This window comes from Oryzias melastigma, linkage group LG18 (genome assembly GCF_002922805.2).
Source record: "Oryzias melastigma strain HK-1 linkage group LG18, ASM292280v2, whole genome shotgun sequence".
Taxonomy (NCBI): domain Eukaryota; kingdom Metazoa; phylum Chordata; class Actinopteri; order Beloniformes; family Adrianichthyidae; genus Oryzias; species Oryzias melastigma.
Window position 1 is genome coordinate 20,656,835 of NC_050529.1, and position 24,388 is coordinate 20,681,222.

Below are 24,388 nucleotides of genomic sequence, written 5' to 3' on the forward strand. Positions count from 1 at the left end.
GTGTAAATAATCTGAATATATTCAAAAATGTGCAAAAAAAATTTGTTTGAGAGTATCTTAGGTAAGAGCCACATTTTATCAATACAGTGAACCAGCATAAAAGTTTGTTTGTTTACATAAATATACACATTCAACTATTCTAGTTCTATTTAACACTTGTGTGTATTAAAGAAGAAGAGGTGATCAGAAATGGACTAACTACAGGATGCAGAATCTTTATAGATAGCTCGACGATGTTTTCCATGTTGGAGATGCTCAGAGATCTCTTTTCAAAGATCAGGATGAAACATTGTTGACTTGCATTTATGTTGACTGCAGCTGATATTTCCCCCAGCCAGCAGTGTTTGCATTCCAGGGAGAGATTGACAAAGAGTCCATTGACCGGCGACAGTCAGACAGTGGGCGTGTTGGAAACACTTCCTCTAACCTGAACACAGCTCATCCCTGACGCAGAGGAAAGTTTGCATGAAGGAATGATGATACACTGAGCAGCTGAGGGAGCTGTGAGCAGACGCAGAGGACACAGAAGATACAAGAGGAGGTCTGCAGGGGAGAAGACTCCGACTGAGGTACACATTTTAGTTTAGGTATTTAAACCTCCTGAGATCAAAACTCTGTTTTCTTAGAAAAACAAAAATATCTCAGACGGTTTAAAGATGTGATGTTAAAATGGCAAAAAGTAATAATATGAACACTTTCTGTTGCACTTTTAACAGCTGGTCTGGAACCAGAGACACAAATTTCATTTCAATCCTGCAGTGAAATGATAATAAAAGACCCTTCAATCCTTAATAATTAGATCTTTACCGCATTCTTAAATTTGATAATCAAACTCTTAAATATTAAAAAGAAGAGTCATCTCCTCAGGTAGCTAAGCAGCAGAATGTTGTCAGAGTATGCTGATTAGATTAGTCAGTCATAATCTAGAGTTTGGATGAGCATCACATCCTTTGTAAAACAATAATTTAATTAATTTACATTATTAAGTGGAAAATTATTGAAGTACCTGCACTTGTCCCGACGGGTGAGGAGCCAGTTGAAGTTAAAACACGACTGCAAAGACAGGAAAGGGTGAAGAAACCATGACTGTGTCCCAACTTTAGCAGCACATCCTGACTGCAACACAACCGCCAGAAGCCGTTTGACGGGTGTGTGTGTGTGTGGTGGGGGGTATTAGTGATATTTTGGTTAATGGGAAGGATTTAAAAGTTTAAGTTCAGGACAGTAAATTCTAGAAACTCTAACAGCATTAGAGGTGTACAGGTGATACCATGAGTCTAGACCAGGTGTCTGCAGCTCTGGAGCATCATGGTACTCTTCATGGTTCTCTGGTTGAAGAAAAACAAGTTCTTACTTTTAAAAAGTAATTATAAAGTATGTAGTAAAAAAAAAGTAAAGTAAACAACTTTGTTCAACTTATTTCAAAACAGTTGAAGAACACTACATTCTAGCTGTGAGGATTCTGACTACAGTACCCATAATCCTCCAACAATCCAATAAGCGGTTCAGCTTCACATTTTGACAGATTTGTTTGAAAATCAATCTGAGGTCTGAAAGCAGGCGGATTTTCTATTTTTGATCAGATTCAAGGATTTTAAGTGCATCTTAAGGTTTGAAAAATACAACAAAGGTCATTAAATTAGTTCTGATTAGATTTTTGTTTGTTAGATTTGTTCATTTCGGGCATAGATACATGTTAAACAGTAAAATAAAGTTTTCTTTTTTTACACACAGCTGACATTGCACTATTCCTAATGATACTTGGAATTCGGGTATCAATCCGATACCGGTCAATATCGCAGATATCGATACCGATATCAATAGATGTTTTTTGTAAATGCTGTGGATCTGACATGAACCCTAAAATTTCCACTGTTTTTAATTGCCATCAATATTTTTTGTAAGTTTTGTGTTTTTAAACATAAAAACAAAATTAGGAAAATATTTTTAATTAAATGCAAAATGTTATTTTAGGGAAAAATAAACTTATTGAAATGAAATAAGTGAAAAAGTGAAGGCAAAAAACAACTGGTAGAAATATAATTTTTTTTTTACTTTTTAGCCTTTAAATAGAACAATAAAACAGTTGAAAAGTAACTTCTAAAAAACAACGCAGCATTTAAATCGAGTGGAAATAAGGGGAACAATGCATGCCGCCTGCACACATGCACTGTGGGATCTCAAGGTGAGAGTGGTGGGTTCTTTTTGCAGATAGAGAAAAGTTTCAAACAATTGTGGAAAGATCGATATCTGCGGGTCGGGATCGTTTTGTTATTAACTTCAGATCAACACCATCGATATTTTGGATCGATCTGCCCAGCTCTAGTACCTACTACTAATTTCCTGCATTGAGATAATCACATGGGACACAGGGCGTTTTTTATTTTGAAAGGAAGTCAAAGGAACCTATGTCAAAAGCTACAAATGATCTCATATAGTAACATAAATTGAAATCCATGTCTTAATTGTGGCTCCAGCGGGATCGTAATAGGGCTGCCACGATTAGTTGAATAGTCGACTAGTCGACTATTAAAATAGTCGACTAGTCGACTATTAAAATAGTCGACGACTAATTTAATAGTCGACTAGTCGTTACTTTATACTAAATGGAGTCAGAGTGTAGTAAAGTTAAAAGTTATAACGCCATTCTGTTAGCATTTTGGACTATTTTGGCATTTATAAAGTTTTTTTAAGACTTCTGGAGTTTAGCTAATATTTCAGCTGTATGCTAGCTGTTTTGGATAATTTAGGCTTTTTCAGTTTTTTTAGGATATTTTGAAGTTTGGCTATTTTTTAAGCATCAGGCTAGCTATTTCGTACGGTACTTTCCTTTTTTACGCTAATTTGGCATTTAACTAATATTTTAGCTAGCTATCAGCTTCAGCATCTTCAGCAGCCAAATTCATCTTACAGCATTAACACTAGCATTATCACAGGTAATGATTTATATTTAGTTTTTAGTTAGTTTAAAGCTAAAGATGTCTGCGAATGACCCGATTAATCGACAATCGGAAAAAATATTCAGAGATTATTCAACTATTAAAATAATTGTTTTGGCAGCACTATTTCGTAGTCAGTAAAAATTGACCAAAGTGTTGAAGGTTGCTCACCCCTGATCTAGGTAGTACTGGGACTCTTTTTTTTTTAAGCGTTTGTAATGTTTTACTGGTATAATAGTACGGAAGTATACATATTTAGTTTGTTTTTTAAATGTGGAAGATGCTGCTTTACCCATAATAGCTCTGCAAAGAGCTGCAGTTCAGAACTTTCTTCAATGATCCGTCAAAATAAGAGAGAGGAACATTCAAGCAGCTTGAGAAGTTTATTCAAATCTCTGGATTGCACCAAATGAATTGTAGCTCCTCATGAGCGCAGACACATCTCTAAACTTCTGGATTTTCTGATTTATTTCCCTTTGCTTTGTTAGTCAAACCAATATGTTTAACTCTTAAAAGTCTTGGATTCTTGTTTATTTTTATTTTTTTTAAATATGCTCCCAACAATGTTCTGAAGGGATTTTTAGCAGGACCATGTTTGACTTTTCTGTCAAAGACTTTAACAAACTTCCCCCAAAACACACGACTAGATCGCCCAGAGGTTCATTTTAGAATTAAAGTAGAAACCCTGAAGTTCTGACTTCACTGATCTTCTGAAGAGTTTCACTCTCATGACAATAAGGTGTTCAGCAGCTGACGCCTACATGAAGAGAGGATGAGGAACCCAGCATGTTATGCAGCTTCTCCACCGAGACTCAGAAAAATAGAGAAGTTCTCTCCAGAAAAGATCAACCAAGAGAAGGAGATCAGAAGTACTTGAGCTAATTCAGAGAATTTGATGAGAATTGTTAATGACAAACAGTCTCCTGTCTGAATATACTGTATCTTCACTTTGCATGAAGTCACTTTATCTATCGAGCTGCTTATAATTTAGAGTTCATGCTTTTATGTAAAAAAAATAGATCAGCTACTCCAAACTTTTTTTAATATTTATGACCTGACAGTCATGACGGGGTGCAGCACTCGTATTTATAGTCATTACAGTGTAATCAGCTTCTGTGTGGGAGTTTTGAGTCAAAAGGCAACGCCTCAAAAATTCCATCCATTCTCCAAACCCACTTGAGGGTTGCTGGAGCCTATACCATTTACTGGACAGATCGTCCGACTGTCGCAGCGCCCCCCTTAAATATTATTCATAGCATGTGTATAACTTCTCGAGCTCATCTCGTCATCTCCACAAATATTCTGATGTCAAGAGACTGGAAAATTCCTCGATTTGCTCAGGAGTTTAGTGTCACATCAGGAGGCCGATCTGCTTCTGATCGTAGATGGTTTTTCCAACACGGTTGTCATAGATGAAGGTTTATCTGATCACTCCTGTGTCTGCTGCTCAAACTGTAGTGATGGTTGATCAGTTTTTGCTGCATCACATTATAGCAAAACGTCTCAATCCAAATGGTAGATCCAAATCCAAGATCCATATATTTCATTTATTTTAAAATGATTCCATCTGATTCCATCCAATCCTGTGCATCGATCTGGTTGGATCGCAGAATTTTCATCAATTCATTGTTACATCCATAGCAGATTTTTTACCTATATATTTGCTCATGATCCGTAGTTGTAAAGTGTAGTATTTGGCTATGAGGCAAGAAGTTGATTCATTGATTGAGTTGATCAATTTCTACAAATAAGTTAAGCAGATCTCATGAAGAATCTGGTTGAAGTATCAGAACTTACTGGTTAGTTCTAAAACACAGAAAGACAGAATTTCAGGAAAAAAAATCCTCAATTTGCTCTTTAGACATTTTGGTGAACCCAGTTTGTGTTTTCAAATGTATTCAGTTGTCTAAAAAGATTTTTTAATACTTTTGTTTTAAATTTATTTTTCTATAATTCCTCCAAACTGCAGCTGTTCAACTTCTGCTGAAGAAAAGCTGCCTGGATCATCCGCGTTGACGAGTTACAGCTCGTTTTTTTAATGGAATCGAAGTTTTGATTCCGATTAACAACTTTTCAAAACACAGAGTGTCCGAATCCAGGCCTCAAGGCCCAGTGTCCTACATATTTTTCAACCAAGCTGCCATTGAAGCTCCTTATTGGCTAAACACACCTGATCCAGATAATCAGCTGCAGGATTTCTGGAAAACCAGCAGAGGGCCGGCCCTCGAGGCCTGGACTTGGACCCCCCTGCTTTAAACAACACCTAGCAAAATAAAAGCTTCTGCGACATTTGAAGAAATTCTAAATCACATAAGGGTGAAAAAGAGCACTGTCTGACAGGATTATAAAGTCCTGTTGAAGTCTTTGGGATTCCAGATAACCAATAAAAAGGAAGTAAACAGTCGAGAATCCGTCCAGGAGTAACCGGAGTTCAAGAACTCCTCCAGGAGATCATGAAAGGAGCAGAAGGATATGGAAGGAGGTGCACGACTCTCGTCTCAGCTGAGGTCAGAGATTTAACAGTCACATCCACTGGAGAGATCATGGATGAGGAAAAACAACATCTCCCATTTGAGAAGAACAGCTGGTAGATTTAAATGAAGTTTAGCCTCAAACACAAAGGGGGTTTATACAAATATACCCTCTATTGTAGCAGTAAAACATGTCCAGAGGGCTTCAGCTTTTATCTGTTTGCTCAGCTGTTGGACAGGAGAAACATATATAAATAAAAGAAAAACAACATCTGGTTTTTCCAAGAATGAGAAAAAGACGTGCAAACATGGTGGTAGAAGTGTGATGGTGTGGGGCTGGACTCCAGCTTCAGGGAAACTTCAAGCTCAACAGAACTAGAGTTGTTTATGTAAATGAACAAAAGACAGTTCCAGAAGTTTTCTAAAATTATCTTGACCTTACATATGATGCTCATGATTATTTTAATGATTTTATCACACATGAACAAAGCAGAAAAACATGTCCTCTCTGCGCTGTGGTGAAATCGTTTTTTTATTATTGCGACAGACCGTCCCCCTCTGACCCAGACGGTAAGTGGAAGCTGTCCTTTAACAGAGAAACAGCTTCTTTCATTCCGGCTTGTGTAACAGTCGCTGCATTTGCATTAGAGGCCGGTGGAAACATGGAAACGAGCAAAAACAGAGCTTTTCTGAAGGGACCAGTGCCCCGTTTAGATGTTTCTATCATTTGTTCAGCTTCATTACATCACACAGCAGGAGCAGGTCTTCATAACAGCCTGCTCCAACAACAACACTCCGTCTGATTCTGCTCCCTCTGTTGATTATTAGCTCCAAAATTTGATTACAGATTCAAATCATGTCCAGGAATAGAGCCTCTGACACAGATGGCTTGTTTATTTTGTTTGCATTTTTTGAGACCTTATTTTCATCTTACCTAACTCTGATCACCTCTTGATGTTACCTAACGATGAAGAAAACTCTTTTTGTGGAGCTGCTAGGTGTGAGGAAACAGGAAGAAAGAGTAAGTGGTGGAAGCTTATTTTTGTCTGTAGCGTTTGTGAAACACAGGATTTCTGTCTCCACGACAGTTTGGGAAATGAAGAAATAGTCTAGCAGTCTAACAAATATTATCTTTATAAAAGCAAAGATAACCTCAAATGAACATAACTGAAAGTGTTCCTCTCACTTTAGCTTCATTCTCAGCAGCATAGATGCATAGAAACTGATAATACAACAAAAAATAAAACAAAAAAGAGAAAAGTGAGGATGTGACACTAAAGGGCTAAAGCGATGTTCTCAAACACACTGATAGGTTTAGAACTGAAAAGCAGAAAAAAGGATGTGATGTATTCAAGGAAAGTGGAATCATCACCAGAATAAGAAAAATAAATGAAAAGCAAATTTACACCTAAACCACTGAGCAATCACCTACTGTATTAACATTTGGGATACTATGTTTTAAAACATATTTCATTTTAGTCTTAACATTATAAAAGAAGGCAATAAGAATTGTTAGAGGAAGTAAATACAGAGACCCATCAGGATTCAGTCACCTGAAAATACTAAAGTTTAGTGACATATTTGGTTATAATATTCTCAAACGTATGTACAAGGCAGATAAAGTCATATCAACTTAAAAGTACATGAGATATTCAGGAAACCGAGATTTAGAACAAAAGTGTTGGAGAGATCTATTGGAATATGGAATCAACTGGACAAGGAAGTCAAAAATACAAAAAACATTTGCTGCCTTTTAAAGTCCTATTGAGAGGGAGATTTTAAACAAATATTAGAGATAATATGTAGAAAAATAATTTCATAAACCCTATGAAGTTAACCACTGGATTTAGTGTAGGTAACTAGAATTAAAAGAAGGTTTGTGTAGACAACTGTTTATGTTAATGTTTAATATTTATGTAAAGATCATTTTGCTTGTTTGATATATTTGTATTTAATTTAGGTGATTTAGAAATAGGGGTAGATCATTTAAGTTCTTTTTTTATGCTCTTTTGCATTTATTAACCATTTTATGTTTATTTTGTATTATTTCCACGTAATGTATTGTAACTGAATAAAATAAAATAAAATAAATAAAGTTCAGAATAACATGACATAAAGTAAGAAATAATCAATGTAGTGGGCCGAGTACCACGCGGGGGTGTTGTTTTGGGTGTCTAAATAAACAATCAATGATAGAGAGGGAGAGAGGAGTTGATGACAAGATGGACGACGTCAAATTAATTGTAGGAGCTGTTAAGAACCACAGCTGAGCAGAAGCGCCTATCGACCGTCACCAAAAAATATGCATCTGGTGTGAACTGGAGGTGAAGAGAATTCTGTGCGTCACGGCGCTTTTGCGTGCATCTGTGTCTGCAACACATTTCCCACACCTATGCAACGATGTGCGTCTTGGCTCCACGTATTACATGTGGCCAACATGAATTTCCATCAGTTTTCGTGCAAATAACTTCAGTCTTTTTTCAAAATGGCGGCTTTTCTGTTGGTTTTATCTCCATAGCAACTATTTTCATTTTTGGTTGGCTAGTGATAGCAAACAAATGTATATAATTTTTAGAAGAATCGACAAAAGTATATTTTTGGATCTCCTTGGCAACGGAGGTTTTTGCAAACATTCCTCACATGTTTATATCTTAGGCTATTTTATGTTTCGTTTAGCTTGATCTAACATTTCATGTATCAAATTTTTTTCAGTCATTCCCTAAAAAAGGGTGTGCTCAACGATTAAACGCCACTTTAGAAAATGGCATTCAAAACCTAAAAACTTCAAAACAAATGTTTCCTAAATAGCTTCCCAATGATGCTAAAGGAGTTAGGAGGCAACAGACCGAACACCCATGGAAGAGTTTAGGTCTGTAACTGGTAACAAAGAGGATTCCAAGATGTCAGCCCCTTCCTGAGGTCAAAGTTCAACATGACTTCATAACTTTGACAGTTATGGTCAAGGGAAAAAATATATATGCATCAACATGAAAGCTAAAAAAATCTGAACTTCAGCCTCGTCTAACTTTTAAGATGTGACAGTTAAATACCAAAAGAAACGGTCACTAAAGCTGGTGTTTTCTAAAAATAAAATAAACATGAATCCATCGTTTGAATATTACCAGCATCATCGTAACATTTGACAGCTGGTTGCTGAATATTCTGCATTGTTATTATGGTCTGTAGGAACAACTGTCACCATAAATTCCTGTTTGGAAGAACGACTCCCGGTTTTTGTCTGTTAAAATGCAGATGTCTTTTATTTTGAAGTCAAAGGCTCTTTCATATTTCCTCTCTGGATCCTTTCTGCCAAAATACATTTTTTTAAATACTTTAGTTTTTTGTTTACTATGCTAGCTTGGAGTTTAGTCCAGTCAGAGAGGTGGGGTCAGGGAACAGGATTGTTATCATTACTAAACTTCTGAAATAACGTGGGACACGGTTGGACCAACCACAAAATCCCACTCTAATACCTCGTTTAAACCTGTAGGGGGCAGCACACAGACCGTTTTTGAATATATTTTCAACAAGTTTATTTTTTCAATAACCAACAGACAGCACTTTTAAAGCCCTTTGATAGAAGTCAACAGCCAAAAGAAGTTGATTTACGGTTTGGTGACCCTTTAAAGAAAGTTGCAGATGGATTTTTGACATGAACGAGCGACTCGAGAAGAATGAGAAGAATGTGGTGCAGAGATTCCAGTGATATAAATACAATTTTATCAGAATCAGATTATAAATACAAAGGAAAACATTTTTTTATTTTTTTTTATTTTTAATCTGACTGTCCCAAACACTGGAACTGGTCCACGTCCCAGCTGGGACCCACTGCTGGTACAAATGTCTTCAGTCAGGACTATGAAGTTAATTCTGTTCTCCGTTGCATTTTTCTGCTTCAGATTGTCTCAGCTCTGCGATGACTAATGTTTTTCTTCATTTCCATAACAGATAAAGTAGGAATTCTGTGTTTGTCTGTCTGCTCTCTGGTTGGCTTGTTCCCATATTTTATGTTTTTCATTCCTCCAATCAATCACAGCAGATGATTGTCCTCAAAGTCTGAATCTGGTTTCTAATTACGCTCCATTTCTCTGTTTAACTGTTCAGTTCAAGGGTTAAACCATACAAACACTTCAAGATAATCTGTTGGTCCTGAATGCAAACTATTAGTGGTAGTCAGATCATCAATCATCATTAATAAAGCTAAGTTGATAGAAATCAAATAAAAAATCATTTTTAAACAGCATTTGTTTCGTCTTCTCCCGATTGACAATGATTTGAATAAACATACATGCAATTTTAAGCTTAATTGTCTTTTTATATGTCCGCCATCATGAGAGAAATGCCACTAGAACGCGTTAAAAACATAAAAATACAATTTTTTATTGACCTGGGTCTTTAAGGAGGTTCAAACTACTGAATCAACCGAGGGATGACAGTCCATGCGGAGGCCTCAGTTTTCCAAACCTGTCTAAATAAAGTTAATTACTTTTATTTTGTTGACATGTAACGCTTTTAAAGATTAGAAAGATCATAAATTATGTTTAATATTGAATAATATTCAACCATTTCCAGCGTTCTGTTGCCCCAGAATTCTCAGCATGCTCAACATGTTTACATATCCCCTCAGATGGAGGTCTATACCGTCACCGTGGCAACCGGAACATCCGAATACTCCGGCACCAACAACTACATCTATGTGACGCTGATTGGGGAGAATGGGGAGAGTGAGCGCACCCTGCTGGACAACCCAGGGCTGGATTTCTGCCGCGGAGCAGTGAGTGTTTGGTCTCATCGGCTCAGTTTGGAGTCCTCTTGAAGGTTAAAGGTCAAACAGACTTCACCTGGCTGTTAATCCAAGCCAGGTGAAGTCCAGGCGGGAAGCAGAAATACAGGAAAAGGTTAACATGAATGGTTGTATCAATCCAAATCTGAAGGTGTTTAGCTGATTTAGATCTATATTTCTGTCTTTTTTCATGGCTTGATTTGAGAACAAGAATTCCATCAAATATTTTTCACTTCTTTATCAAATATTCTTGCTTTCCTTCAGGTTGATCAGTACAAAGTGGTCAGTCCCTCGCCGTTGGGCTCCGTGTTGCTGGTCCGGCTGGAAAAGCAAAGGTACTGGGTTGAAGATAACTGGTTCTGTCGCTACGTCACTGTGGAGCCTGACGATGGAGGAAAAGTGCAGACCTTCCCTTGTTACCGCTGGTTCGTTGGAGATCTCAAGATGGAGATCAGAGAGGGAAAAGGTGGGATTTCTTTTTGAGATCCAAATAATTTTGGCTTGTAAAAATCACTAGAACACTTTGAGATATTCTCAAGCTAATTCTTTAAAGGCAAACTTCAATAAAAAACGTGTTTTTAACTTTTTTCTGATGATGGAAGACGTATAAGAAGAATATGAAACTCAAATTTTCATTATTTTTCATCTTTTATCCTTTGAAATGTTTCAAAGGAAAAAAATGTTTAAGTCCAGTTGCTATAACTCAACCTCAAGACTATCACATTTGAATGACGTCTTTGTTTGATGTTGTTTTATCATTTAATATGTTTCTCGTGTCCTTTACCGTGATGGGTCTGCCCCACTGAAAACGCTCCGTCTCCATAGCAACAACAGTGATGGACGACAGCTCTCCAAAGCTGCTGGAACACAGGAAGACCGAGCTGCAGGAGCGGCGGAAGACCTACAGGTTCAGCCAGTCCATGTGGATTCTGGTCAGTGTGTGTGTGTGTGTTTGTCACCCTGTTTGTGTTTGTGTGTCAGGTGGATCACTTGGGCTCCAGGGATTCCCAGATGCATTGATGCCAAAACGGAGGCAGATCTACCGCAAGACGCTCGATTTGAGAATGAGAAGAGGAGCGATTTTGAGCATTCTCTGCACTACGCGTAAGCCTAAACACACACTTATACTTTTGCATACACCACACCAAAACTACCCAATTTGGTTATTTATAACCCAGCTTGAGAGTTAAAAGGGACCAACTACTTGCTGGTTTATTTTAGCCCACAATTTTGGGTTATTCTGATATAATTTCCCATTTTAAAAATCACATTAGACCTACCTCTGAGTTTATTAGAGTCATGGGCCAAATTCTTCCCCTACCCCTACAGTTATCCCTCCAAACAGAGAGTGAGGTTGTGTCTGAATTCCCTCCCTAACCCCTAACTACTAAAAAACTATATAGTGCAGGACTATATAGTAGTTTGAAGGCAATTCTGATATGATGTCAGCAATTTCACAAAGTCAAAATCGAATTAATATGAACATTTCACAACGTTTATTTATGACTCCGCTGTGTTATGATGGTGAAAATGGGGCTGGTTCATTAAAAAAATACACTTAAACACATTTTTTTGTTTGAAATTGTTCGACCATGGTCTATATTCGCTAATCCAGTGAGCATTGGTGCTCACTAATTTTTCGCAAAGACTTCTGGGAAATTTCTAGCGCACTCGATTTTGGAATTAGTAGATTCAGACAGCACTAGAACACTCTAAAGAGTGAGTAGGGAATTTGGACATAGATTTATTCTTCAAATTCGAATGTTACTAACTCTCAATGATGTCATCAATAGTTGACGGTTCTCTATGTTAGTGTGTGGCTCCCTGCGCTCGGAAAATACATAACAATATCGGTTTTATAACTTTAAAAAGTCATAATAAAACAAAAACGTACATCTAAATGTAAATGTTTGTGCTTCAGAGCACTAATACTTGAACAAATGTGTTTCTCCACAACGCTACAAGCATGACGCGGGTCACTCTATCGGAAAAGGGACAGCCAGACAACCACTACAGCTTCAAATGTCCCTACAATTAGAGGAGTAGGGGACGCATTTTTGTTTTAATTTATAATTTTCAGTCAAACCACTGTTGAAATAAATATATATTTTAACTTGATTGATCTTTTTCTTCTTTAAACATCACTAGCAAAGAGTTTATTTTAGACTGGAAAAATTACGTCATTTTTTTGTCTTCAGTTTGCTGGAGTTGTCTCTGAAGAAACTCACCATCAGGTTTGGGAAATCCTGGAACGACCTGGAGGATTTCAAACGGATCTTCTGGAAGCTCCGAAGCCCCATAGCAGGTGAGAAATAGGAAGACCTGAATCCCAACAAAAAGAGAAGTCAGCCTCACTCTAAACAGTGATTTCAGTTTTCCTGTCGTCATGACTCTCCATCAGTCTCTTACCCAAAATGTGTTGGATTATAGATCAAACTGGCTGGATTTTACATCAAAAATTGATGTTAAAAAATTGCAAAACTATTAAGATTCACTATTTTAAAACCAACATTTGTACATAAAAATCTGCACTTAGTCATGACAAAATTACACAAATATCAAAAGCATCTGTTTTTTTTAATTACCGTATTTTCCGATTTCAGTGTTTTTCATAGCTTAGTCCGGGGGGTGATTTATTCTCAGAGGTGACTTATTTGTGATTTTTTTTTTAATTAATAGGTTCATATATGCTATTTTCTCATCAAACAGCGGCAGTTGTTTCCTCGAACAACCACTAGAGGGGGCTGCATCTGAGTATTAGCATTTTGATATTGACAGAAGAAGTGTCATCCAAAACAAACATGGAGGATAATCTGATTGTTTTCCACTTAAACCTTGATATTTTTCTTATACGAATAAAAAGATTAGTAATATTGTGTTAATTTTTTTTAGCTACGCGGTTTGGTGGATTTTGTTCAGAAACATCAGACTTTTCTCCTAAAAGTGCGATTTATTCTCCAGAGAGACTTATATTTGGTTTTCTTCTTCTTGATTCGACATTTTTTGCTCTTGCGACTTATACTCTGGAAAATCTGATAATATAATGTTAATTTTCTACTGTCGTTTTGAGATGAAGAGGCAGAGGCGGTTGGATCCGTGTGCAAACGTGGATTTTAATAGCGAGGAATAAACAGGCATGGGAAAAGGTAGAGGTGTTGTCAAAACCAGGCTAAGGTCAAAACCTAGGAGGAAGGCAGGATAACGAGGAAAACAGGCAAGAGAAATTAAACAAGAGAAAATGCTCAGACTGTCTGAAGGTAAGAACAAGACTTTGCACTGAAGAAGTGGCTGAGGTGGGTTTAAATGCTAGATGCTACTGATAATGATGGAAACCAGCTGTGCGGACAGGAAGCTGTGGCAGTGGCTGATGGGAGTTGTAGTAAGGTTACATAAAACTCTGGTGAGGGCTCTCTTTAGTGGTCAGGGGTAGCAACTGAGGGTTGAACCATGACATATTTAAAACATTTTTGAGATTCGTTTTCATTCTGGGTGTATTTAGAATTACTGATAAAGAATAGAAGTTCATTTTATTAGGTGTCCTAAAGTATAAATATAGCAAAATACTGACCACGTATGTGCAGTATAAGAATTATAGTAACTTAATACGTCTTTAGTCTAAATTGGAACATTTTAAAAAGTGAACTTCAAGTATTCTCTCTAACTTTTAATACGCTTAAGAAGACTACTTTTTACTAAAGTAGTGCCTCAACTTCCTGATGGAAAAGCACCTTTACAAAGTGTGTTTGTGTGACTGAAGAATACTGCATGGAGCACTGGGAGGAGGACTGGCTGTTTGGCTACCAGTGTCTGAATGGCTCCAACCCACGGATGATACAGAGGTGCAAGACGCTGCCTGAAAACTTCCCGGTAACTGCCGGCATGGTGCAACGCTCCATGGCTGATGGGACCACCCTAACTAAAGAGCTTAAGGTAAAACGCTTTCACAGCCAACGCAGGAGCTGAAGTAACAACAGACACACCAGGTCTGCTGTCTCATCCAGGCAGGAAACATCTACCTGTTGGACTACGCCATCATGGAGGGAATCCCCACCAACACCATCAAGGGTAAACCCCAGTTCATCGCTGCTCCACTGTGCCTCCTGTACCAGCACCCTGATGATGGACTCATACCTATAGCGATACAGGTACTTCACTTTCCACTCTTACTTTTAAAAACCTATTGCAAAAGCGTTCCCAGTGGTCTTTTAATTGTTAGTATGCTATTTTAAGGCAAAATCAAAAAACCTGGACAGTTTTGAACATAGAAATGTGCCTCCGAGTTATGGATGTGACTGTTGGCGAATAAACCCGCCCCCTTTCCTCTCCGCATTGCTAACGCATTGTTTGGAGCAGGGATATTGAGGCCTTCACACTATATTTTCTACAACACATATAAGCATTTTTTCAAACAGATTCACAGCAATATGGAGAATTTTAAGATTTTAAGATTCATTTTCTCAATATAGGTCTGTGCATTTCAGAGCTGAACCTTCAGTCTTCCTCCACCACAATCCTCCTCATTAATATGAACTATTTGATGTTTCTTTAACGCCGTCCTGTTATATATGAATATTATTTCATTTAGCAAATCCATCATAAATGGATCATTTAAATAAACTGACTTTTCCAGAAAAGTCCATCTTAAGAATGGCTTGCACAATAAATTCGCAACCCAATCAACTTCTCTTCTCCGCCTTCTTCTATCATTAACTGCAAAACAGTGAGTATTTAAAACAAAACTCAAGTGTAGCAACTGCCTATGGGGTGAAGTATAGAAGAAGTTAGCTTTTGGTAGAGCGAGCTTTGACCATCCAATCGGAGGCGAATAAGTCGTCATTCACCCTCATGAAGCTATAGAGAACTCAAGTTCTGATCGATTGGATCAACGTGTTAAATCCATATATGGCTTTGCTTTAATCAGCAGTGGTTTTATGGAAGCCGCCCACAACTGTGTGCCTGAGGCAGACTTTCATGAACCTAGCAACAAGTGAGGGCTAAAATCTGATTGGTTAGAAACTTTCAAGTGAAAAAACAGCCTGACAGCAGTGCAGCCGGGGCGTAGGGCTGTGAGAAAAGCGGACGGAACACTTCGAATGATCTAAAATATATTTGGGACAAATTTATATATATAAAAAGCATTTCTCTGTGAAGATACTTTTCAGATAATTTCAGGCCTTCACTGAAGGCTTTGCAGGCCTTGACGGTACACCCCTGACATCATCAGAAGAATGCCACAAAAACATGATAAGAACACCAGTTTCATTAAACTGGGAGACATTTCATTAAAGTAAATACAGAAAAGCAAGCTTGTGAGCAATAAACAACTGTGGGAGGAATAGTAAATTGAGCTTTTTCTTTTTTGTTTCTTGAGTACGTCATTTGTTGATGTGCTCTGATGTTTGTCGAGGGTTTTGGCCGACAGGTCTTAGCATTAATTCAGTTTTTAGCTGATAAAAATTTTTGGCGTCAATGTACAATTATATAGTTTATGTGTATTTCAAGTAGTTTAAACACAATTTTTAGGTAAATCTTACATTATTATGTGTGAATTTAGCGAGATGCATTCGCAAATTTGATGCTTTCCACGACCGTTTTGCACGAGTCAAACAGAATTGATAATCTCTTTTAATAAAAACAGACATTTTATTAGATAAATTCTAACAATAAATAAATAATTAAAAAAATACTATTTTCTTGCATTTTGTGCTTAAACCTCAGACACAGAGACATTTTTAAAAGATGACAAAAAATATATAACATACAGTAAAGAAGTCTAGACTTTATTTCCTAAATAATTCTTGTTCTCATTCTTTGGCGTGCATATTGTGCTGTTTTAATTTAAGACATGTTAGCAGGTTACATGTAGAAGTCACTGTCTCGTCTACTCTGCAGCTGGAACAGACTCCGGGTTTGGACACGCCCATCTTCCTGCCCACAGACCCGCCCCTGGCCTGGCTGCTGGCTAAGATGTGGGTGCGTCACGCCGAGTTCCAGGTTTTCCAGCTGCTTTCTCACCTGCTGAGGACTCACCTGGTGGTGGAGGTGTTCTGTGTGGCGACACTGAGACAGCTGCCTGCTGTGCACCCCATTTACAAGGTGATACTTATTAAGCTTATGTTTTTGGTCACCATGATTCAATGTGAGGAATCAAAGATGAAAGGTGGTTAGTTATGCCAGGAATCTCTTATTCTTGCTACTTAAAGCAGCATTTTTGAGGTGTTTTCTGTCTGTTCCAGCTGCTGGCTCCTCATCTGCGCTACACTTTAGAGATCAACTGTAGGGGGCGCACTCAGCTCATCTCTGACACTGGCATCTTCAAACGGGTATTTTCTTACTTTGGTAAAAGTTCAAAAAAACAAAATACTCCACTTGGTATTCCATAAAACTGAACGTGAATTCCTTCTTAATGAGCTCCTCCTACAGCAGAAGGAAACTTAAATTGAACTTCAACAGTAAACTAGTTGACAAATGGAGGATGATGATGGTCCTGTCTATGCAGGTGGTGTCCACAGGTGGAAAGGGCCTGTTGATTCTGGCCCAGAGAGAGTACAAGGTTCTGACCTACCGATCCCTTCAGCCCCGTTCTGACTTCATTGACAGAGGAGTGATGCAGATCTCTAACTATTTCTACAGAGATCACAGTCTGATGCTGTGGGATGCCATCCACAGGTACACCGATCAGTCATTTGAACTGTAACTCTTGTTAAAATGGGGTCATCTGGACCCCACAAGGCAGCGCGCTTAACCTTTTTTTTCCCCAAGGATTTTTTATAAATAAAGTTTTACTGTTTGACGGAAAACATGTTTTCTTTGGTATATCCAACTGAAGGTAAAAATACAGAAATAGGAAACGAGGACAGACCGTTCCTTCAGACGTTAGTGATGTCAGCAGCAGGTGTTCTGTTGGAAGTCCCAGTTTCAGGAGTGTTGCATTGATGCTGTAGTGACTGTGTGTTCCCGTGTGGCTCAGTTTTGTCTCGGGAATGGTGAACCTGTACTACCAAACGGACCGTGACGTGCAGCAGGACGCGGAGCTGCAAGCCTGGATCCGAGACGTCACACAGGAGGGCTTCACGGAGCTGCCCAACTTCGGTCGGTTTCTGTTTCACAGCAGTTTGTTAAATGCAGCTGGTTCCTTGTTTCGACTCCAACAAGACAGCAGTCAAGAGGAAATCTGAAAACTAAGAAAGTTGGGAGCAGGTTCTCACATTTCATGTTCTTCCAGGTCTGAAGAGTAAGCTCAGCAGCAGAGAGGAGCTCTCCACTCTGCTGTCAGTGATCATCTTTACCACCACAGCTCAGCACGCCGCGACCAACAACGGACAGGTGCTCCACCTCCACCGGCCGCTATCGAACCTCCGGATAGGCCAAAACTAAGCTCTGATTTTTCTCTATGTGCAGTTCGACTGGTGTGCCTGGGTGCCCAACACGCCCTGCACCATGAGACTCCCGCCGCCCACCGACAAAGACGCCGTCACCATGGAGATGATCATGGCCACACTTCCTGATGTCAGCCAGTCCTGTGTGCAAATGGCCATCACATGGCATCTGGGGCGAGCTCAACCAGACGCTGTGAGTGTTTGGGTCTGCCTCACTAAAAACTCCAGGATGAAAAAGTCATTCCTAACCAGAATCTTGTTGATTTCTCTGCAGATTCCTTTGGGTCAGTACCCAGAGCAGCACTTCACAGAGGGGCGGGCTCTGGAGATGATTGACAGCTTCAGGAAGGAGCTGAAGAAGATCGAGGAGCAAATCCTGAACCAGAGCGCAGGACTGGACCTGCAGTACCTTTTCCTCCTGCCCAGCCGCATAGAAAACAGCATCACCATTTAGGGCTCACTGCCCCCTGCTGGGCCTTTTATGAACTGAATCTGTCACTTTAACTGCTTTCTTTTTATGGTCAACAAAACATTTATTGTAGAAAAACATTTATCAAGACAAGTCTACTTTATATGGTTTAAGAAAACTAAATGTTTATTTTCTGTTCTGAAATATTTTGTGCCTCTGAAATGTGTTTTATGATTTTTTTAAATGTTGTTTTTGAATATCCTTCAGCTGGAGGCAGCACATAATGAAACCCAGATGGATTTCTATGGCAAATTTTAAAAATGTCAGAGTTTTAATTATTATTTTATAAAGAAAAAAACGTGATAACATCCAAATTAACAGTTAATAGCTTTAATTCATAAAAATAATTCTATTTAATTTTAAAAGGTTTGAATTAAGGTGCCATTTGTCTCAGACTCTCCAGTCAGTTTTCCACTGCAGTGGTGCAGATGAATCCAGCAGACTTTGTGTTTAAAACTCTTTAAAGATCATCTTTTGATCTCTCTTCAAAGCGTTCTCAGTGGCCTTTTAGTTATGATTTTGCCTTTTTTAGCCAAAATCTAAATTAATTTCTCTGACAGTTTCTGCAGAGCAGCAGGAGTTTATCAGTTTATCATTAGTGCAGAGCAACCCCAGCACCCCTTCCCATCACCCATTACTGAGAGCTCAATTTTCTCTATATATTTGTCCTCAATAAAAAAAAAGTACTACAAAAACATGTTACAAACCATTTTCATCAGAGTGGATCTTTAATCTTATCTAAACTGTAATGAGTGATAATCTCACGTTGCGCTCATTATGATAACCCCTGTGTGCACTTCTGTGTTGTTTGTAACAACACTTTTGTTCTTTTAAATGAGATTGTTGTTTTTCTAAAGTCATTTCTTGTTTTTAGATGTTAAAGACCATTGATGGCGAACTGTCTTCCAATAAGCCTGTTAAGTTAAATCAGAACGTTATGACTTCAAGAGTGCGTTGGCGAATATTTCTTTGAGCTGGTGGTTTTTTATGAAAGAACATTGGAGTCAGTTTACAACACAAACGTTTTTTTTTATTACAACTTTAAATCCTGTAAATGTACGGAAAAAAGTCTCAACTGTTAAATTACAAAAATAGTCGCATATTTATGATGAAAAATAACAGACAAAGCATAAAAATTAATCTCGTAAATTTACGAGAAAAAAATAGTCAAAAATTTACGAGAGCAGAAGTAGTGAATTTTTAAGATTAAAAGTCGTTAATGAGAAAACACTAAAATTTACAAGAATAAAAGTTGTACATTTTCAAAATTTAAAGTAATATATTTTCAATATTAAAAGTTGTAAATTTACAAGATTAAACGTCGTAAATGTATGAGATCAGAAATCGTAAATTTTCAATATTAAAAGTCGTATATTTACAAGATTAAAAGTAGCAAATTTACTTGAATAGAAGTCGTAAATTTTCAAGATTGAAAGTCAGAAATTTACAAGATTAAAAATTGAAAATTTTCAAGATTAAAAGTCATAAATTTACGAGTATATAAATAAAATTTTTTATGATTGAGTGTCGTAAATTTATGAGATAAGAATACGCTAATTTTCAAGAATAAGTCGTAAATTTACAAGAAAAAAACAGAAAATTTACAAGATTAAAAGTCGTAAATTTACGAGTATATAAATAAAAATGTTTATGATTAAGTGGCGTAAATTTATGACATTAGAATACGCTAATTTTCAAGAATAAAAGTTGTAAATTTACAAGAAAAAAACAGAAAATTTACAAGATTAAAGTCGTAAATTTACGAGTATATAAAAAAAATTTTATGATTAAGTGTCGTAAATTTATGAGATTAGAATACGCTAATTTTCAAGAATAAAAGTCGTAAATTTACAAGAAAAAAACAGAAAATTTACAAGATTAAAAGTCGTAAATGTACAAGAAAACACTCAAATTTACAAGATGAAAAGTTGTAAATTTTTCACGATTAGAAGTCGTATATTTATGAGAAAACACTCATAAAATGACAAGATTAAAAGTTGTTCATTTACCAGATTGGAATTCGTAAAGGGCTGCACGGTGGCGCAAGTGGTTAGCGCTCTTGCCTCACAGCGAGAAGGCCCCGGTTCGAATCCCGGCTGGGACCTTTCTGTGTGGAGTTTGCATGTTCTCCCCGTGCATACGTGGGTTTTCACCGGGGACTCCGGCTTCCTCCCACCGTCCAAAAACATGCTTCATAGGTTAATTGGTGACTCTAAATTGTCCCTAGGTGTGAATGTGAGAGTGGATGTGTGTGTGATTGAGGCCCTGCGACAGACTGGCGACCTGTCCAGGGTGTACCCCGCCTTCGCCCTTCAGTAGCCGGGATAGGCTCCGGCGCCCCGCGACCCCGAAAGGGCAGAAGCGGTCAAGAAGATGGATGGATGGATGGAATTCGTAAATTTTCTATAAGAAAAATCGTAAATTTATGAAATTAGACGAAGTACGTTTCCGAGATTAAAAGTTGTAAATTTATGAGTATGGTATATATATGTCAAAATTTTCAAGTTTAAGTGTCGTAAATTTACGAGATTAGAAGTCGCAAATTTTCAAGATTAAAAGTCATAAATTTACAAGGCTAAAAATCGTAAATTTCCGAGTGTCGGTAATGCAGAGTTTCATGTGTAAAATAAAGAGCTCAGAGACGAACGTTCACAATACCATTCTATTATTCCCTTTCAATTCACATACCCAGATCTCATTCCGTCATGTCTCTGTCATGCACAGAAAGAACACCAAAGAAGAATGAAGACAGTGCTGCATCCGCCCCTTTCGCCAAACGTTTTAAACATTCAGTTCAGCTGTTAAAATCTAACAGTTTAGTCGGTCTGCTAGTGCACAACGCGTTTGCTCTCTGGAGTGTAGGATCAATTTGACTTTAATCTTGTAAATTTACGAGATTTAGAGTCGGAAATTTACGATGAAAAAATGCGTAATATCACTTTTTTTCTTTTTTTGTGGGACTAATACTCTGTCGCAATCTTAAACTCATCAAATTAGAGGGATGTACATCTAAACGTGTAGCCTTTTGCTCAGTTTGTTTGTATGACATTTTATCCTTGACTCATTAAATCTAACAAAAGCTCTATTTAATGTTAATGTGTTTTCATTCTGGATGAACATCCATTCTGTTGCAGCAAAGCCTTTATTCGCCTCGATGTTGGCGTCTCTCTCCTTCAGAAAATACAAATTCTGAGGGTTGTACGTCGTTCAACAGCTGTCGTCCTGAGCTGACTGTCTCTGGAGTAAACGTTAGACAACTCCTGTCATTCTCTTCTGTGAAAGATGGAAACGGAATGAACACTAATCTGTGATTTACTCAGAATGACAGTCTCTGTTGGTTAAATGGTGCTGTTGAAATCTCCGCTCTGAGGGACTTCTCCTTCATCCACTGATACTTGTTTTGTTTCCAGCTAGCATCTCCTACCACTGCAGCCGTCTGCTGATATACATACTACATCATCTGGCTGTAAACAAAAACTAAATAATAAAAGGTTCTCTTCAGTTTGGGTAAAAATCCTAACTTCAAAGTAGAGCTCATCTCTGAAAGTCTGAATTACTGAAAAATGTTTTATTTTATTATGTCTTGCAATACAAACCCAAGCTTTCCTCAGGAAGTGTTATCTAGTTCGAGTAGGTAAAAAAGTATTTGTGAACACCCTGTGGTTTTGCATGTTCTCCCATTTACAAATCAAGGAGTAATCTGAAATTCTTATTGTAGATCCATGTCCACTAGGAGAGGCGTAATCTAAAAAAACCTTCTAGAAATCCCATTTTAAACACAGAGTTCTGACCCTCAAAGACCTGTTGACCCACCTTTAAATAGTCCACCTCTGGGAAGGTTCTGGAATCAAACATAACAGCATAATTACTGCAACTCCCGACTCTAAGATTAATAAAGCCCCAAAAGGCTAAACTGTCAAAACTGGTAGATAAACTATTGAAGATACTATAATGGGCATTAAATATGAGAAAAGGAAAAACAAAGAAATTGACCTGTCAAGCAGGAATGAAAAGAAAGTGACGAGTAAGCTAAGCTAACATCTTAGCTATCCGAGCCTGTAGCCACATTGACGCGGCGAACCGCGGGCCACAACGAAGCGACTCAAGACTTGGAGATCATTCTGCATAAAATAAGAGAGTTCCGAAAGGAGAACACAGACAATCTTAAAGATGTGAAAGATGAGATCATGAGAACAAATGGCAGAATTGAGGAAGCGCAGAGGTGCTTATGACTCAATTTGTGAGGCTCCGCCTTTCGCTCCTTGTCAGTCCCACCCATTTCATGACATCATCCTTGGGCGTGCCCACTCTCTTCAGTCATTAGCCAGCAGCCATGGGGACTGGTTCACTGTTGTAAAGCTGCAAATGAGGGTCCCAACCAAGAGGTTTTTGACTACCAAGAGTGTCTGAAAAGGTTTTATAAGATGAAACATCGACAAGTCAAATGCTCTTCTTCAGGCTGTTCTCTGTGCAAACGAGTATCTGAGTAGTAATGAGTACAAGTTTGCTGCACAATTACATGTTCAGTAAATGTCCAAGGATCTGTTAGTTTCAATGAGGTGATACTTACTAAGAAGCACTTAGTAGAAAATAAAGAAATAAACTTGAAATGAAATAATACCAATTTGTCATTTATTTATGTAAAAATACCTGCTAAAATAGTGAATTTGAAATACATTTGCGCGGAGGAGCAAAAGTTAAGGTATATAAATCTGAGGGCGCGGTGAGAAATCGGAAACCCAGTTTGTGTTTCCGATTTTTCACACAAAACTAGGAACATCCTCGGTTCCGCCCAATTCCACGGGGTGTGAAATTCTGAGGTCTAATTCCCGTTCCAGAATTTAGATTTATCTTTGAGACATGTCTGTGCAAAGTAAACTCACCATGCTTGGTCAATGATGAAAGCTGGTTGTCAAGAGAGTCCACAGGAACAGGATGAAGGAGTCAAGTCGCACTGTCGCTGATGCTGGATCGCTTGTGTGACAGGTTCAGGATGATCACTGATGCACAAACAGGAAGACGAGACTCTTGAATCTGGTCGCTGTGTCTCTAATGCCTTTTAAACACTGCGGTCAAGTGAGCCGCTGTTCGCTCAGCCGAGGTCAAGCCAGCCGCGCTACAAAAAAGTCATGCGCCCGTATTAGACGGTTTACAGCAGAGCATGAAACTCGATGAAAGAGCTTCTGTTGGAGCATTAGAACGTCAGATACGCTCGGAGTAAAATGAAAAAGAGAAATAAAATTCTATAGCAAAACTACTTATTCTATCAGTGCATATTTGTAGTTACTAATAATCTATTATTTATTATGTCATTTATTATGAAGAAATATTTAGAGTTTTCAATAATGAAGTTAAATAAAGTCTTTTAAAAATAAATTGGTCCATAATTCCAGGCCTTAGACAGAAAATGCTTGTTCTACAGGTCACCCTCTAATACATCACAAACATATGTTTACTTCTACTGTATAGTTTTTAGGGAAAAAAAAATGTCTTTAAACGTTGCAGTTTTGACATCAGTTAAGTCAAAATAGCAATTTGTGAATGTAAATAAAGAAAAATGTTGGTCCATAATTCCAGGCCCTGGGACCTGTAGAACAAGGATATAGTGTTCAAGTCCTGGAATTAAGGACCAATATCTTTTAGTTTACATTCAGTGTAAATGAAATAAAGTTTATTTTTTCTTAAAAAGAAAAGAAAAGGTGTTGAGATCTATTCGGGCTATTGTTTGTTATTTTGGCATTGACAGCTCCTTCACTAATGCCTGGTCTCCTCAGAGTTTGAGTAACGGAGCAGGACGTGAGCTACATATTCTAGCGGGACTTCATCCGGTCCGTGCGACCAGAAAGAAGTTCGACACTGGCTGTATAAATTGAGGGAAAAAAATACGTGCGAATAACTACTTTCTTTCTTCGTTTTTTATGTGCGACCAATAACAAGCTAGCATGCTACTCGCTAGAACCCACTTTACCTTAAACCTCATCCTTACCAGCCTGATTTCTCTCTACTAAAATAACGATCATTATCCTGTGATGATTCCTCTCCATCGGATTATTTCGTTGTCAAGGTTTTTGCAGCTGATGGCAAATATTCCTTCTCCTTTTATGATTCTTAACGTATTTGTTCGGGCCTCCTCGTTTTTTTACTCGGGAAGAATCCGTTTATTGTTATGGCGGAAGTGTCTGTGTAATTCCCCGTGTCACGTGACAGTGGTCTAATGGTCTGGACCAATCAAAATCTTACACGTCATCTATGCGCCAGCCCCCGAGCCGATCCGACAGGCCGAGCACATCTATAAAAATAAATAAATAAATCAAATGTCGACTCGAAACGGAAGTAATATAAAAATA

General features: G+C 38.0%; 1 protein-coding gene and 1 long non-coding RNA gene across 5 annotated transcripts; one reads left to right on the top strand and one right to left on the bottom strand.

Moving 5' to 3' along the window:
- The first annotated feature begins 450 nt into the window (after positions 1-450).
- alox12 (arachidonate 12-lipoxygenase) lies at positions 451-18,185 on the top strand. Of its 3 annotated transcripts, none has more exons than XM_024287886.2 (15): positions 451-569; positions 10,038-10,184; positions 10,458-10,659; positions 11,019-11,100; positions 11,175-11,297; positions 12,392-12,498; positions 13,951-14,123; positions 14,195-14,338; positions 16,086-16,289; positions 16,430-16,516; positions 16,693-16,862; positions 17,164-17,285; positions 17,419-17,519; positions 17,595-17,765; positions 17,847-18,026. In XM_024287886.2, the coding sequence occupies exons 2-15, from the start codon at positions 10,038-10,040 to the stop codon at positions 18,024-18,026; spliced, it is 2,013 nt and encodes a 670-aa protein (XP_024143654.1). In that variant the 5' UTR covers positions 451-569. The 3 variants fall into 3 exon arrangements, with proteins under 3 accessions (XP_024143654.1, XP_036072531.1, XP_024143653.2); XM_036216638.1 differs by having other exon boundaries at positions 463-587; XM_024287885.2 differs by lacking the exon at positions 451-569 and having other exon boundaries at positions 17,847-18,185.
- On the bottom strand, positions 1,006-24,311 carry LOC118600043. Of its 2 annotated transcripts, XR_004949615.1 has the most exons (4): positions 24,028-24,311; positions 22,925-23,041; positions 12,422-12,515; positions 1,006-1,053 (listed from the first exon to the last, which is right to left on the bottom strand). It is a non-coding gene; the product is annotated as an uncharacterized LOC118600043 (long non-coding RNA). The 2 variants fall into 2 exon arrangements; XR_004949616.1 differs by lacking the exon at positions 1,006-1,053 and having other exon boundaries at positions 10,838-12,515.
- Positions 24,312-24,388: the final 77 nt, after the last annotated feature.

What these genes read in the sequence shown, in the direction of transcription:
- alox12 (XM_024287886.2), top strand. Translation starts at nt 10,038, where the DNA reads ATGGAGGTCTATACCGTCACCGTGGCAACCGGAACATCCGAATACTCC. An exon ending in GCTCCGAAGCCCCATAGCAG is followed by an intron (nt 12,499 to 13,950) that starts GTGAGAAATAGG and finishes GTGTGACTGAAG; the next exon opens with AATACTGCATGGAGCACTGG. An exon ending in CTGTGGGATGCCATCCACAG is followed by an intron (nt 16,863 to 17,163) that starts GTACACCGATCA and finishes CGTGTGGCTCAG; the next exon opens with TTTTGTCTCGGGAATGGTGA.